Raw genomic sequence first — 16,543 nt, forward strand, 5'->3', positions numbered from 1 at the left:
CCATTCAAAAGTTTGGGGTCACTTAGAAATGTCCTTGTTTTTGAAAGAAATCACATTTTTTTTGTCCATTTAAAACAACATCAAAAGAATCAGAAATTAGGTGTAGACATTGTTAATGTTGTAAATTACTATTATAGCTGGAAACGGCTTATTTAAAAAATAAAAAATGGAATAGCTAAACTCAGCAAAAAAATAAATGTCATCTCACTACCAACTGTGTTTATTTTCAACAAACTTAACGTGTAAATATGTGTATGAACATAAGATTCAACAACAGACATAAACTGAACAAGTTCCACAGACATGTGACTAACAGAGATGGACTAATGTGTCCCTGAACAAAGGGGGTCAAAATCAAAAGTAACAGTCAGTATCTGGTGCATTAAGTACTGCAGTGCATCTCCTCCTCATAGACTGCACCATATTTTCCAGTTCTTCCTGTGAGATGTTACCCCACTCTTCCACCAAGGCACCTGCAAGTTCCCGGTGATTTCTGGGGTGAATGGCATTAGCCCTCCTCCCCCTGATTCAACAGGTAACAGATGTGCCCATGGGATTGAGATCCGGGCTCTTCGCTGAGCATGGCAGAACACTGACATTCCTGTTTTGCAGGAAATCACACACAGAACGAGCAGTATGGCTGGTGGCATTGTCATGCTGGAGAGTAATGTCAGGATGAGCCTGCAGGAAGGGTACCACATGAGGGAGGAGGATGTCTTCCCTGTAACGCACAGTGTTGAGATTGCCTGCAATGACAAAAAGCTCAGTCCGATGATGCACACCGCCCCTGACCATGACGGACCCTCCATGTTAAAATCAATCCCGCTCCAGAGTACAGGCTCATTCCTTCAACGATAAAGAGAAAACCGTGACTCGTCAGTGAAGAGCACTTTTTGCCAGTCCTGTCTGGTCCAGCAACGGTGGGTTTGTGCCCATAGGCGACGTTGTTGCCAGTGATGTCTGGTGAGGACCTGCCTTACAACAGGCCTACAAGCCCTCAGTCCAGCCTCTCTCAGACTATTGTGGACAGTCTGAGCACTGATGGAGGGATTGTGCATTCCTGGTGTAACTCGGGCAGTTGTTGTTGCCATCCTGTACCTGTCTCGCAGGTGTGATGTTCGGATGTACCAGTCCTGTGCAGTTGTTGTTACATGTGGTCTGCCACTGCGAGGACGATCAGTTGTCCATCCTGTCTCCCTGAGGCACTGTCTTAGGCATCTCACAGTACAGACATTGCAATTTATTGCCCTGGCCACATCTGCAGTCCTCATGCCTCCTTGCAGCATGCCTAATGCACGTGTATATATATATACACACACACGGTGGGGAGAACAAGTATTTGATACACTGCCGATTTTGCAGGTGGGATGCACTGTTAAACGCTACATCAAGGGGTGCATCCCGTTGTTACAGGTGTCAAGCATGTGGCAGCAGTGTGTAGGAGGGAGGTTCCTAGGTGTGAGAAGTGTGCAGAAGGACATGAGACAAAGGAATGTGTAGCATTGGGGAAGGTGTTAATTGTATGTGTTAGCATGTGTTAATTGTAGGGCTGCCCATAGGGTTGGGATCAGACATTTCCTGTGCGAGAGAGGCAGGTTGAGGTTTCCAGGGTTAGAGTAGTGCGGAAGTTGTCATATGCTGAGGAAGTTAAGAAAGTAGAGGAAGATGGGTCAAGGGGGAGGGATCTTAAGAGAAGTGGTGTGAGTATTAGATCTGTACAAGTACAGAGGGTTAAACCAGCAGGTGATATATGTTTCATTAAGATTGATTGGATTTTTTTTGCATTTATAGCAATGGTTATCAACTGTACGTAAGGGATGGAATGTAAGTCGCAGACAATTGAGGCTGTGGTGGCAGCTGCAGAGAAGTATTTTGGGTGTGCAAGACTTTACGTCAGAAGAGTTACAGGGTGTGTGGTGCTGTCCCCTCCTTTCAATCTGTTGGCCTGAGGTATGACTGAATAGACTTAAATAATAGAGAAGGGTGGGTGCTTTGTTATTATTATAAAAATATGTGTGTGTGTGTAGTGTTCGATGGTAGGGTATTCGTTTATTCATTTTTTCAAGCAAAGTATAGGGAGTTGTACTCCAGTCTAGTAGGTGGGGGTAATGCAACATTTATTGGATGCCAACCACCCTTAAATCTCATCGAAGAAGAAGAAGTAGTATTAGTCGTACTAGTAGCAGCAGCCCTTCAATTTGAAAACTGGAGGGCCCGGCAATCTAACGTTACCTTGTTGACGAATTATGTTCGTTGCATATCGGTTATAAAATGTAATTATATAACCAATAAAACTCTACATATAATATTTGAATTTATATAAATATTTGATAATACGGCTATCCACTAAAATACGTAAACTGTTCGTGGATTTTTAAAATAGTTTTGTTTTATTGAATCTGCCGGAGTTGATTTGAACTCCAAGGAGAAAGAAAGCTAGCATAGTTTGATGCGTGCTAGCCACTTCCTTGTTCGTTCAAACTGGATTGTTATGGCAAGCGTAAAGAAATGTCATTACTAAAAAGTGAAATGTTTTTATTTCTTATTTTCAGCACTTTGGGAATATATTTTTAAAGCCGACGTGAGCTGCGATTTTCTACCAAGAAACATTTCCTTTCGAGCAGGAGATATCGGGCCTGCTTATACTCAACATGGAATGCAGTTACGAGACACTGCCTAGCTAGCTATAGTTGCTAGCTAGCTTTGGCTAGCTAGATGGCACATCTTTGGAATCTTACAGCCCCTGATTATAATCATTGATTTATTTGTCATATGAAATTAATTTAATCGAGGGAAACAGATTATGGATTTTTTGGGAGATGATGAATGCGATGGATTGTCGTTTGTAATAGCTCACTGCTGGTTACCGTCTGACTAGCTAGTTATATTAACTTGCTAGTTTGCTAGCTAGCCAATTTGTTGCAAATGTTTTGTGTACCAAGGAACATAACACTGAAGACAACCAATGTTACCAAAAGTATATATCACACATTTTTGATAAATGCCTAACTCGGTGGTAATTCGCGAGGGTCGGGGAAGAAGCCCATCCGCACAGAGAAGTGACAGACCGGAGCGGCGCAGTAGCGTTAGAACTATAAGCGGTGCTACTCAGCAGCGAGAGAAACACCGGGAGAAGAGGCTGTCGTCTAGTAGAAAGAAACACAGTCACGCTAGGGATAAAGAACCATGGCATACGCCAGATGAACCAGGCAGTGAACGGAGAAGCACTCTCGTAAGAGAAGGTGAACCTCGGACTTTGGTGGAATATGACGACGTGAGTTCCCAATCGGAACGCTTTTCTGGGAGCCCTTCACCTAAACCAGAACTGCATGCTCGGGTTTCGGCCGATCGATTTAGAAAAATTGAGTTTACAGACATCAACGGACCGACATCCCGAGAGAGATGGTCTCGAAGAGACCGGGATATAGTGCATCTCAGGAAGGATGAACCAACCAGTGGTTCATCCGAGAGGAATAGACAAGAGAAGGAACCGAAAAGAAAGGAACGCCAGAGCGGTGAGAGGGACTCTTCGAAATCTCGTGGCGGAAGTAGCCTTAGTGCCACCAAAAACAACCGAGATAGTGCGAGAAACAGTGACAGCAACGGCAAGAAGACGTCTACAACATTGCCGCCCATGTCTTTGGATAAAAGGGAGTCTAAACGGCACAAAAGTAAGTCACGGTCTGAAAAAGAGGCCCTGACTGCATACAGGGATGCACCACAATCATACCGAGATGACTGTGAAGAACTCGAAGCCTCCAGAAGAAGTCCTGGTTTCAAGGCAGAAAGTCCACATGGGACATCTTATTCCTATGGATACCAGTCTCCCAGTGGTAGTTATAATAAACAGTTTATATGTAGAAGAAGTCCCAGTTATGGGAACAAAAGGCTGTCCCCTAGTTTGACATACTACAGCCGAGATGCTGAGGTCTATGGCACCTACAACATTTCAAAGTCGCCCAGTTCATACTCAAGCAACAAAAGAAAGCGGTCTCCAATGAGCCCATTCAACAGGCGCAGTTCTCCAAGCTATGGCCGACATAGTCCATTTGAACAGGGAGAACTTGTCTCAAGTCCCTTCGGTACCCGTCGGCGATCACGAAGTCCATACCGAAAGTCACTCAGCCCAAGTCCAGTCATAAGGTAAGCAGTCAATCAGATGGTACTGTATCTGTTTTAAAGTCAAAGATAACACGCCTGGTATAATTTCAGGTGTCAATCGTCTAACTACCTACCTGATTGTGATTTGGACCAGTGTTTTAGCTTCTCTTGTGTGATCATGTTCAATATTGTGTTTTATGCCCTTTGATTGCTGAGTTAAAAACGTGATGTAAGCTCACTGCACAGCTAGCTTGCAATGTTGCAGATGGAGCCATCCAATCAGTACCCTTTGGGTGGCTCAACCCATTGGAACGTTGTCAAGGAGGCCGGTTACATGTGTTGTGACGCAGAGCATCACTGGTTCGAGTCTAGTATGTACAGTGGAGGAAGCTAAGCTTGTTAGCAGCACACTGACCCCCGTTACACATACTTCCTCATTATGTAAATATGACTACACAGAAGGCCTTAGTTTGGAAGAGAGGCCATCTCCTTTTCAAAATGCAAGATGGCATAAGACAACAGAACGCTTTGGCCTACGAAGTGTTGAATTAACTTGGCACATGGAAACGGTGACAGTAATAGCATGCACATTTGGCTTATCAATAGTAAGTAAGCGCTTGACTGGTACTCTCAGTCATGGGGCCGCTAGGTGCTTTAAATGCTGCCTGCCATTGTATCAGTACCCAAATGTACAAGTGCAATGTATCTCGATACGCATTGTAACATGATAAAAAATGTTAGCTAGCTAGTCACTTTGATGTATTCCATACATTCTGAGGGATACATTATTTCTGCTGCTTGTCACGTTGTGTGCTGACTTCATCCACAGGAGCCACTGGGAGACACCAGAGTTTCAAAATCTTTTGCTTTGGTTGACTAAAGTTATGCAACACTGGCTTGAGGGGATTAAATGGGAATGGTTACAAAGTTAATATTTTGAATCATCCATATTCTTTGTTTTTATTTACTAAAGTTTCAATGTTTGAAATAAGGCTACACAGTGGACTACACATGCCACCTCAAGGCTCCAGACTGCGAACATTTTAGTCGCACCCTTTGACTTGGCTGTGCGAGTAAAAAATGTAATTGGTTGCATCAGTGAAATTTGCACATTCTACATGGTCACCTCACTCAAAACTTCCCATTTTTTAGGAGGCTAAAATCCTCATGATTCCAGTAATGAAAGTGTCTGCCTGTCACGGTACCTGTTTCACTAGGGTCTGCTGCTGTGTCGAGCGAGCCTCTCGCTCCTTTCCCGGGGGGGGAAATGCTCTGATTGTATAATATTTTAAAATCCAATTGCTGGCAAAGCAATGCTTTCCTGTTGACAGCTTTCTGTAGGTATTCTTTTTATTTCTCAGCTCTTAATTTTTAGTTCAGTAGCAGTTATTTACAACTGCAATATTTTATGTTCATGTTTCCATATTAAAGGACCCATAAGCACCAACGTGAAGTAAATAGAAGCATGTCAAATTGGGTGTCAAAATGAAGGCTGAGTCTATTTAAAAAATATATTAAGGCATATATATACTAGGGGTGTGACAATTTTAAAGTTTGCATTTCCTTCCCATTTAACTTCTGAATATATTGCCATTCAGGACTCTGCTGCTGTCGTTTGCATTTCTCTTTAATTTTTCAGGGATTCGATCTTGCAGCCTTTCGTTTACTAGTCCAACGCTCTAACCACAAGGCTACGCTGCCGCCCCGATTGCACGGGCAGGCACGACTCCAACACCATCATTAAGTTTGCCAATGACGCAACAAGCTTCCTGCCATCCAGGACCTCTATACCAGGCGGTGTCAGAGGAAGGCCCTAAAAATTGTCAGACTCCAGCCACCCTAGTCATAGACTTCTCTCTGCTACCGCATGGCAAGTGGTACTGGAGTGTCAAGTCTAGGTCCAAGAGGCTTCTACCACGAAACCATAAGACTCCTGAACATCTAGTCAAATGACTACCCGGGCTATTTGCATTGCCCTTCTCCCCCCTCTCCACACCACTGCTACTCTCTGTTGTCATCTATGCATAGTCACTTTAATCAACTCTACCTACATGTCCATACTACCTCAATTAACCAGTGCCCCCCGCACATTGACTCTGTACCGGCACCCCCCTGTATATATATTTTCTTTTTACAATTCAACCGCAATAGTACTGTTTGACCATCTTGAGACTCAGGAGCCAGTATACACTTCCCCAAGTGTATACTGTCTGAAAATTCTAGAAATCTGGCATTAAATTTGGTGTTTTTTTTAAGTGCTTCTTGTTGAATTACAAACACTTTATTAACCCTTAGCCTACAATTTCCGCAGTCCCGTGGAAATCAATTTAATAACATCCCCATCAAAATCTGTCTGTTTTTAAGATTGGGAGATGTTTTTTGCTTGGGCCACCTCTCAATCCACTGTCTGAAGGTCCCCAGTACTAGCAACAACAACAAAAAATGAATGGAAGTAATATATATATGTGTGTGTGTATGGAGATTAATTATGGTTTAATTAGTGAATCTGTTCAATGCGTTTCAATTGGATAATAGCAGTAATGCCAAATTCAGTATTTCATCAAGGGGTGCAGAGTCAATAGCCTTGGTTTCTCAAATGACTGCTTTGCCAGGTTCACCAACTACTACTCAGAGTTCAGTGTGTCAAATCGGAGGGCCTGTTGTCCGGACCTCTAGCAGTCTCTATGGGGGTACCACAGGGTTCAATTCTCAGGTCGACTCTCTCTGTATATGTCAATGATGTCTCTCTTGCTGCTGGTGATTCTCTGATCCACCTCTACGCAGACGACACCATTCTGTATACATCTGGCCTTTCCTTGGACACGGTGTTAAACCTCCAAATGAGCATCAATGGTATACAACACTCCGTCCGTGGCCTCCAACTACTCTTAAAAGCTTGTAAAACTAAATGCATGCTCTTCAACCGATTCCTGTGCCCGCCCGCCTCGCATCACTACTCTGGACGGTTCTGACTTAGAATATGTGGACAACTACAAATACCTAGTTGTCTGGTTAGACTGTAAACACCCCTTCCAGACTCACATTAAGCATCTCCAATACAAAATTAAATCTAGAATTGGCTTCCTATTTTGCAACAAAGCCTCCTTCACTCATGCTGCCAAACATACCTTCGTAAAACTGACTATCCTACCGATCCTTGACTTCGGCGATGTCATTTACAAAATAGCTTCCAACACTCTACTCAGAAAATTGAATGTAGTCTATCACAGTGCCATCCGTTCTGTCACCAAAGCCCCATATACTACCCACCACTGCGACCTGTATGCTCTTGTTGGCTGGCCCTCGCTACATATTAGTTGCCAAACCCACTGGCTCCAGGTCATCTATAAGTCTTTGCTAGGTTAAGCCCCGCCTTATCTCAACTCACTGGTCACCATAGCAGCACCCACCCGTAGCACGCTCTCCAGCAGGTATATTTCACTGGTCATGCCCAAAGCCAACGCCTCCTTTGGCCACCTTTCCTTCCAGTTCGCTGCTGCCAATGACTGGAACTAACTGCAAAAAACACTTAAGCTGGAGACCTATATTTCCCTCACTAACGTTAAGCATCAGCTGTCAGAGCAGCTTACCGATCACTGTACCTGTACACAGCCCATCTGTAAATAACACACCCATCTACCTCATCTCCATATTGTTATTTATTTTTTGCTATTTTGCACCCCAGTATCTCTACTTGCACATCATCATCTGCACATCTGTCACTCTAGTGTTAATGCAAAATTGTAATTATTTCGCCACTATTGGCTATTTATTGCCTTACCTCCCTAATCTTACTACATTTGCACACACTGTACACAGACTTCTCTATTGTGTTATTGACTGTACGTTTGCTTATCTCATGTGTAACTCTGTGTTGTTTTTGTTGCTCTGCTTTGCTTTAATCTTGGCCAGGTCACAGTTGTAAATGAGAACTTCTCAACTGGCCTAAATAACTAGTTAAATAAAGGTGAAATAAAATAAAAATGGGTCTTAAAATTCCAAATCAAATAGCTAAATTCTCCTTGGTATGACCATCATTAAACAATTCTATATGTTAGCTTAGAATCTACGTCACCACGCCCAGCATTTTATCCACAACAAGTTAATTTGATGGCAACGCATCTCTTGTGGGGAAAAAGTGCATATTGTTTTCATGCTGATTAAAAAATTTATATATATTTGCATAAATCTGTGGCCAATTGGATGGAAACCTGGCTACTCCAAGACATTGGTGTAAATATGAGGTCAAGGTGGAATCTGGATTGCCTGAGAGAGCTCTGCTTTGTGAAACATATTAGTAGAACTGTTTTACTAGATTGTGATTAAGGTTGTAATGATGCTTTTAATGGCTCTGAATATAAATGTCCATTTCAGTAGTCTGCTAGATTTGCGCTAGGTAGAAATTATGCACCTTTTTAATGAGAACTTTTCTCCTGTGATAAAGGTTCATCATACAACCTGTGTGTCTCCTTTCTCCAGGCGATCTGGCAAGTCTCGAAGCAGGAGCCCGTATTCCTCCTTGAGGCACTCCCGCTCACGCAGCCGTCACCGCCACTCTTGCTCCCACAGTCGACCTTCCAGCCTCTCCCCCAGCACTCTGACCTTCAAGAGCAGCCTAGCGGCCGAGCTCGGCAAGCAAAAGAAGGCAAAAGCTGCCGAGGCAGCTGCCCGGGCCAAAAGCTCCAGCAACGCCTCCAATTCCACCAAGGGCCCCTCTACAGGCTCCCACCAGCCCAGCCCCAAGGCCAACCCCACCATCAAGATGGGCCGGCCCCCTTCACCGCCACCTCCCGAGAAGGGTCCCAGGACCCCTGTGTTGAGCCAGCCCCAGTCCCCTGCAGACAGGACCTCCAAGAGGAGCACAGAGCCCCATCAGCCCAGCAGGGACAGAGAGCGGCACCCCTCGGAGCAACGGGACAAGAGGAAAGCACCAGCATCTGGACAGGGCAAAGAGAAGGGGCGAGTAGCTGCCCCGACTGCCTCTACACTGACATCTCTACTCCTGCCCCTGCATGTCTTCGAGCACTTAGATGGAGCAGACAGGTAAATGGAATGTAATAGAAAATAGCTTTTATTATCGTTTTCATCACTCCACCTCTGTGCTGTTCCATAGCCTAACTTCTCATTCTCTTCTTCCCCTGTGCAGCTTGAAGGAGGTCTTACCTTCGATCTCAGGGAAGAAGCCAGCAGAGCATCAGAAGGCCCGCCACCTCCTTGCCGACCTGCCCCTTCCTCCTGAACTCCCCGGAGGCGGCGCCTCCTCCCCCCACAGCCCATTAAACGAGAAGAAGACCACCACGCTTCACCGCCGGCCCAAGTATGTCTGGTCCCCTTGGCCTTCCGTGTCTGCTCTGTGAAACCATTATACTCACCCTACCTCTTCCATGGCCTATGCTTCTTAATGCTCCTTGAGTTTCTACTGCCTGTTGTTGACCACCACTGCTTGACCTAATCTCTAGTTGGTTTGTTTGTCTCCCAGGATCTGCGGCCCACGTTTTGGGGAGATCAAGGAGACTGAGATAGACTGGGGGAAACGGTGCGTGGACAAGTTTGAGATTATCGGCATCACGGGAGAGGGCACCTACGGCCAGGTGTACAAGGCAAAAGACAAAGACACAGGTGAGGACTACTTAATGCTGTCTTTTGTCAACATTTCATGTAGATCATAGGCTACGCCCTATCTTCCTGGTAGCTCATATTATAATAATTATTTCACTATCAACATTTTAAAGCAAAAAACTCGCTCTACTCAAAATTGAAGTCTTTCTATGCCCTGTATATCTATTATGTGTGAACATGTTGTAGCAGGATCAAGGGTGTGGGGTTTCCACATCCTCAAGTTCAATAACAAAACAGGTACCACCACTAGCCCAAATGTAATGCAAAGGGGAAGTTTATTAGGGATTTTGGTACACAGGGAAAGAAGGCGGAATTCACCCATCACCTCACAGTCCACAAGCCGTTCCGTTTTCCAGGGGTAATCCTCACACTCGGGTTCTCAGCCAATCTGGTCTGGTACATGGAGGGGTAGTCCAACAACCCAGGTCACAATGGGCAATCACACAGATTTTGCTCTCGTTTCTCTCACTCTTCATACCTCTCTTGTCTCAGCTCCTCTGCCCCTTTGTGTAGGCTGCTCCCTTCTTAATCCGCAAGCACTCCCTGGCTTAACAATTCAGTCTTGCCTCGTTGGGGCAGGAAGTCCATATAAGGCTTGTGGGTATTTCACTGGCCTGCAAGCTATCGTTCCTCAATTACCACCCCCCTCACCTCTCCCTGCCGTCTGCCACAATGTATTTTATAATATACTCTGCCCTTTCTCTATCCCCATGGTGTAGCTGAGATGGTGGCCTTGAAGAAGGTGCGTCTGGACAACGAGAAGGAGGGCTTCCCTATCACCGCCATCAGGGAGATCAAGATCCTCCGGCAGCTCAACCACAAGAGCATCATCAACATGAAGGAGATAGTCACCGACAAGGAGGATGCCCTGGACTTCAAGAACGACAAAGGTCCATATGACAAACCCTCTGTATTAGCATGTCCGCACTCCGTTCCCTAAATAGTGCACCACTTTTGACCAGAGCCCTATGGGACCTGGTCAAATGTAGTGCACTATAGGGAAAAGCGTTTGGGACGCAGCCCCATGTGTCTGCATTGTGTTTATCTATGCATCTGTTTCCCTTCTATATGATCCATCCTCCTCTTACAGGTGCATTCTACCTGGTGTTTGAGTATATGGACCATGACCTGATGGGCCTCTTGGAGTCAGGCCTGGTCCACTTCAACGAGAGCCACATCAAGTCCTTCATGAGGCAGCTGCTGGAGGGCCTTGACTACTGCCACAAAAAGAACTTTCTGCACAGGGACATCAAGTGCTCCAACATCCTGCTCAATAACAAGTGAGTGCTCCTCAGGATAGCTCGCCTGCTGATCCCATATCTGTCGGTGCTGTCTTGTCAACTCCTATGGTCATTGTCACGCCAAAGCACAAGCAGATCTAGGACCATGCTAAAGGGTAGCCAACGTCAAAGAACCTGTTTCTATCCACTGCGGTGGCAGTGTCTGACAGAAAGGGTTTGGAGGTCAAGTTAAAGCCGTGTTCTGTTCTCTCCGCCAGGGGTCAAATAAAGCTGGCAGATTTTGGACTGGCTCGACTTTATAACTCTGATGAGAGGTAAGTGTCCCGATATGGCTTACAGTTGATTACTGCCCATAGTTATTGGATTTTCAGATGTATTACTGTATATATGTTTCATCAAACATATAGGTCTCAACTGTGTTTTGTTGTGGATTATATTATTGACACTGATGCATTTGTAATAGCCGCCCGTACACCAACAAGGTGATCACCCTGTGGTACAGACCCCCTGAGCTTTTGCTGGGGGAGGAGAGGTACACACCTGCCATTGACGTGTGGAGCTGCGGGTAAGATGCATACATTGCGTTGACATTCGGTGTGGTGTTTCACTGGCTTATGAGATTCATGATTCTTGAACCAAGGACAGATGATTGGTCATGGTTCTATAAAGATGATCATGTATTCATTCTGTTTTTGTCTGAAATCCAGGTGCATTCTGGGGGAGCTGTTCACAAAGAAGCCCATTTTCCAAGCCAACCAGGAGCTTGCCCAGTTAGAGCTGATCAGGTACGTTGTGGTCAGAGGAAACGGGTACTATAAATCTGTCATTGTCTTATTGTCAGTATTCGTTTAAAGATTCACTATTAAGAAATTGCTCTGTCATCAATTCCTGGTTGCTAAAATTCTAAAAGTTCGCAGAATTTCAGTATGTGACAGAACAAGAAAATAAAGAGTAGAGCAGGTCTCTCCAATCGTGTCACTGGAGAGCAACAGTCCAGTAGGTTTTTACGCCAACCCTAATCTAGCGCACCTAACTCTAATAACTAGCTGATTGATAAGCTGACTCAGGTTAGTTTACAACTGGGGTTGGAGCGAAAACCTACAGGAACAGGGTTGGAGAGCCCTGGTGTAGAGAATCATTCTACCATCTAAACTGCTGTGAAATATATTTTCCATAACCAAAAATATTGTATTTTCAGCTGTTTGAAGCTGGTGTACAAAACTGAAAGTAAAAGACACAAAAACAAAACTTAAAAACAAGAAGCATAGAAATGGCACACACAGAACAGATCTACCACTTCTTAGATTTGCTTTCAATGATTGACAGATCTATAACTCACATTTATATGTGAATTTTGTTAGGTCGCCCAAAAATGTACATATTGCAGCTTTAACTGTCTGAAAGGCCTTCAGCTATCTCGTTTGACAGTGTTCCCAAATGGGGAACATTACTGAACTCTAGCCCAAACTGATGGCTTCTCTCCCTTCCAGTCGTATCTGTGGCAGCCCCTGCCCCGCCGTGTGGCCAGACGTCATCAAGCTGCCCTACTTCAACACCATGAAACCAAAGAAACAGTACCGGCGGCGGCTCAGAGAGGAGTATGCTTTGTGAGTCAATCATCTTGTTTGAATTCAGTAAATGAGTTCGTCATTGACGTATGAAAATAATACATAGCATTATTCTTTGGCCGTGTTTGACTAATCGCTTGGTCTTTCTCTCTGGTCAGTATTCCACCCTCAGCCCTGGACCTGTTTGACCACATGATGTCGCTGGACCCCAGCAAGCGCTGCGCGGCCGAGGCGGCGCTAAGCAGTGAATTCCTCAAAGACGTGGACCCAACCAAGATGCCCCCACCAGAGTATGTTTGGGAAAAGCCGTTACACCTCAGTGTCTGTGATCCATCACTGTAGAATTGTACACTACCGTTCAAAAGTTTGGGGGCACTTAGAAATGTTCTTGTTTTTTTTTAAGAAAAGCAAAAAAAAATCCATTAAAATAACATCAAATTGATCAGAAATCCAGTGTAGACATTGTTAATGTTGTAAATTAACATTGTAGCTGGAAACGGCAGATTTATTTTAATGGAATATCTATATAGGCGTACAGAGGCCCATTTACAGCAACTATCACCCCTGTGTTCCAATGGCACGTTGTATTGGCTAATCCATGTTTATCATTTTAAAAAGCTAATTTATCATTAGAAAACCCTTTTGTAATTGTTAGCACAGCTGAAAACTGTTGTTCTGATTTAAAGAAGCAATAAAACTGGCCTTTAGACTCGTTGAGTATCTGGAGCATCAGCATTTGTGTGTTCAATTACAGGCTCAAAATAGCCAGAAACAAAGCATTTTCTTCTGAAACATTGTCCTGATAAATGAAGGCTATTCCATGTGAGAAATTGCAAAGAAACTGAAGATCTTGTCCCCATTGCTCCTTTCCAGTCTCCCCCTGTGGCAGGACTGCCATGAGTTGTGGAGTAAGAAGCGGCGGAAACAGAAGCAAATGCCAGAGGAGCTGTCAGCTCCCAAGGCCCCCCGTAAGGAGCTGGGGCTGGGAGATGACAGTCGTAGCAACACTCCCCAGGGCTTCCCTCCACCCGGGGGGCTCAAAGCCCAGACTGTGGCTGCCTCGGCCCTACTGGGTGAGCGACTGTGTCTCTAGTCTAGTACTGCAAAGTCAACCCACCATACTTGCCTCATGCCTTGTCAGTTACACACTAACAACAACTTGGAGTGAATTAATAGTTACTTTTTAGTAAATCATGTTTTCCTTTGTCTCCCGTAGACCCAAAAGGTCCCAACTGCCAGCTGACCCAGGAACAGCTGGCGGTGCTCCTCAAGCTGCTTGGCCAGTCTAAGAGCACTGTCAACGCAGCCCAGATCGCTAAGGTCAATTCTGAGACACTGCAGCAGCTCTCCAAGGTCCTACCACCACTGCCCTCTGACTCCAACCAGCCCCCAGAGCCACCCACTCCGCCCAAGCCCCCTATGCTGTGTGGAGCGCCCCCCATGCCCAAGCTCCCATCACCACCTCCCTCGTCGGTTTCGCAGGGAAAGCCTGAAGGTGAAGCATCGTCAGCCACCCAGACGGCGGTCACCATGCTGCTGGCCCAGCTCCTCCAGGCCCAACAGAGGCAAGAGGCCAGGGACGAGGCAGTCGGCAGAAACCCACTAGCAGGACGGCCTCCGCCACCCCCTGAGCCCAAGCAGCCCCCAGAGCCCATCCCTGTCTCACCAGGTAACTACACTGTTGTGACCATCCAGTAGGCTTATCTGGCTCTAATTTCTGTACACAATGAATTTAATGTTGGATAGAACTCAAACTAGAACTATCCCTTTGCATTGAATTAACATCATGTCTTGTGCATTTCCCCCTTAGTGTCTGAGGGGAGTGGAGTTTCCTCCAGACCCATCCTACCCCCTGACCAGAGACCTCCTGAACCTCCAGAGCCCCCTCCCTGCTGCGAGGACCTGGACTACCGGCAGAAGATGGAGCTCAAGACTGGCCACCTGCCGCCCATGCTGATCTCAGGTGAGGGAGGAAGGTTCCCGAAGCAAGTTTACTCACCACACCCCGGCGCAGAAGGACCGGGCTATGGTGGTGACTACAGCTGCCCACCCCCTCCAACCTTCCCTCCTGCAGGTTTTGGCAACAGCTACATGGGCCACATGCTGGGGGGCGGCCTGCCCCCCCACGCCCTGAGGGAGGTGTTCACCAGCAGCGCTCCAACCCCCGGCTCGTCCTCAGCTGCCGGGTCCCTGGCCCCCTCACTCCAGGAGCCCTACCCTTCAGGCACAGGGGGAGGTAGAGGTGGCAGTAGCATGGTGTTCAGCGGGGACAAAGACCACCGTTTTGAGTACAATCAAAGCCACTCCTTGCTTGTGGAAGGGCAGGTCAACCCCACCAACATCCAGCTCTACAACCATGCCACACCTCCCCCGCCCATCCCACCTCTGGGCCAGTCCTGGGGTTCCCCTTCCCAGGCCGGGGCCCCATCTATGCCCCTTGGCTTCAACACAAATGTGAACTCAACAGCCATCCGAGGGCGAGGCCTCCCCTTCTGATTGGCTGTGGCATAGTGAACGGGGCGGGGTGTGATGATGGAAACACCCCAGACTTGAGGACTCAAAAGAAGCTGAGCCCCAAACTCTCAGGCTGACCAGAGGGATCTGGAAATGTGCACCTGATTTGTAATAAAAAAACATTTTTAAATCTGTGTCAAGCATTGTAGTCCTAATTTATCTGGAATGTGGGGTATGTTGCAGAAGGAGGGGGCTTTTCCTGCTCGTAACATTTTGTATTTTTTTTGGTAATCTATTCTACTTCTGTCTTTTAAATTAAACACACCTTTTTCAAGTGTACCAGGCTAGGTATGCGTTTTAAATATGGACTTTAGCCGTTCTTTAATTACTCCCGAGCAGACTAATTAATATTTTTTTGCACTACTGACTAAAGAAGGCGAGAACAATTTAGGTATGAAATGAATGAAGTGCTATATCTGCACAAATGTAAAAATACCAGTTATGTAGTTTTTGGGGGTTAAGAATATGTTGCAACCAGGAGGTCTCAGTTGATAAGGCTTCTCTGGGCTTGTTTTTGATAAAAGGTTCAAGTGTTATTGTCACATCCACAAGTACAGTGAAATGCTTAACTTGCAAGCTCTACCCAACAGTGAAGAGATCATTGGTTCCAGAAAGACTGGTAGCACTTGGGTGAATGCAGTAAAACTGATAGCTACTGAATGACTTGATGGAAGGCTGTGTTCACTTTAAATTACACAAGCCCTCTGCCAATTGCCATTGTAAAATCATATGTAAAACAAAAAGAGATGTAACCCAAGTTCAAAAAGGAGACAAGCAACTGTCCTTTTGTACTAAAATGTGATTTTTTTTTTCTTCCCCCATTTGGCAAATGTTTATTAAAAAAATGTCAACAATGCTTTCTTTGAGTGTACTTTTTTGATGAACGATAGTCATGAGGTATCATCGGTTTCTCTAAACACAGAGTTGCAACATCGCAGGATTTACGTGAACGCTTGCTAAACAGACCAGGCCGGGGTTTGAGAAGACAGTGGGGAAAGTGAAAAATTAATCCTTTTCTCAGTCTAAAGGCACAACCTAGATTCCAGTCAATGTATTAAGTCGTTGAACATGTTATTACTACAACCTTGTGAAAGTGACAAACTAACATTTTCACGAGCTTTTATATCAAACGAGTGTCTATGGTTTGAAAGCCTGCACGTGTGCAGTTTGGCGCGAGATGACCATTAGACCTGATGACGTGTTTCTATGCATGAGCTTAGCTAGCCGACATCGCCTACAAGTGTGATCTGGGATTTCTATTGGAGAAGTAGTTTTAGCCTGTCTTCATACTGTACTGTCTTTATCATACCTGAACATACTAACCACTGGAGTGCAGTGTAAGTCAAACAACAACTGAGCAAAAAAATTGACAATTGTCTGAGAAACAGACTATTTAAATTCATCGCCTAGAAAAGACAAACTGATGAATTACAGTGATTAGATGCTCTGTTTTATTTTTCTATACAATACTATTTTGGGTTGGTAGTTTTGCTGCCAAAA

The 16,543-nt window shown here is 45.3% G+C and overlaps 1 protein-coding gene across 4 annotated transcripts; it reads left to right on the forward strand.

The window, feature by feature from the left end:
- Positions 1–1,650: 1,650 nt before the first annotated feature.
- Positions 1,651–15,899, forward strand: LOC118361461 (cyclin-dependent kinase 13-like). 4 transcript variants are annotated; one of them, XM_035741413.2, is made up of 15 exons: positions 2,149–2,273; positions 2,553–4,143; positions 8,581–9,144; positions 9,248–9,418; positions 9,581–9,720; positions 10,440–10,610; positions 10,811–11,000; positions 11,219–11,275; positions 11,425–11,526; positions 11,669–11,746; positions 12,452–12,568; positions 12,688–12,819; positions 13,403–13,602; positions 13,746–14,198; positions 14,340–15,899. In XM_035741413.2, the coding sequence occupies exons 2-15, from the start codon at positions 3,002–3,004 to the stop codon at positions 15,023–15,025; spliced, it is 4,203 nt and encodes a 1,400-aa protein (XP_035597306.1). In that variant the 5' UTR covers positions 2,149–2,273; positions 2,553–3,001; the 3' UTR covers positions 15,026–15,899. The 4 variants fall into 4 exon arrangements, with proteins under 4 accessions (XP_052339078.1, XP_035597308.1, XP_035597306.1 ...); XM_052483118.1 differs by lacking the exons at positions 2,149–2,273; positions 2,553–4,143 and adding an exon at positions 1,651–1,700; XM_035741415.2 differs by lacking the exon at positions 2,553–4,143 and having other exon boundaries at positions 2,144–2,273.
- The last annotated feature ends 644 nt before the right edge of the window (positions 15,900–16,543 follow it).

Source organism: Oncorhynchus keta, chromosome 28 (genome assembly GCF_023373465.1).
Source record: "Oncorhynchus keta strain PuntledgeMale-10-30-2019 chromosome 28, Oket_V2, whole genome shotgun sequence".
NCBI lineage: Eukaryota > Metazoa > Chordata > Actinopteri > Salmoniformes > Salmonidae > Oncorhynchus > Oncorhynchus keta.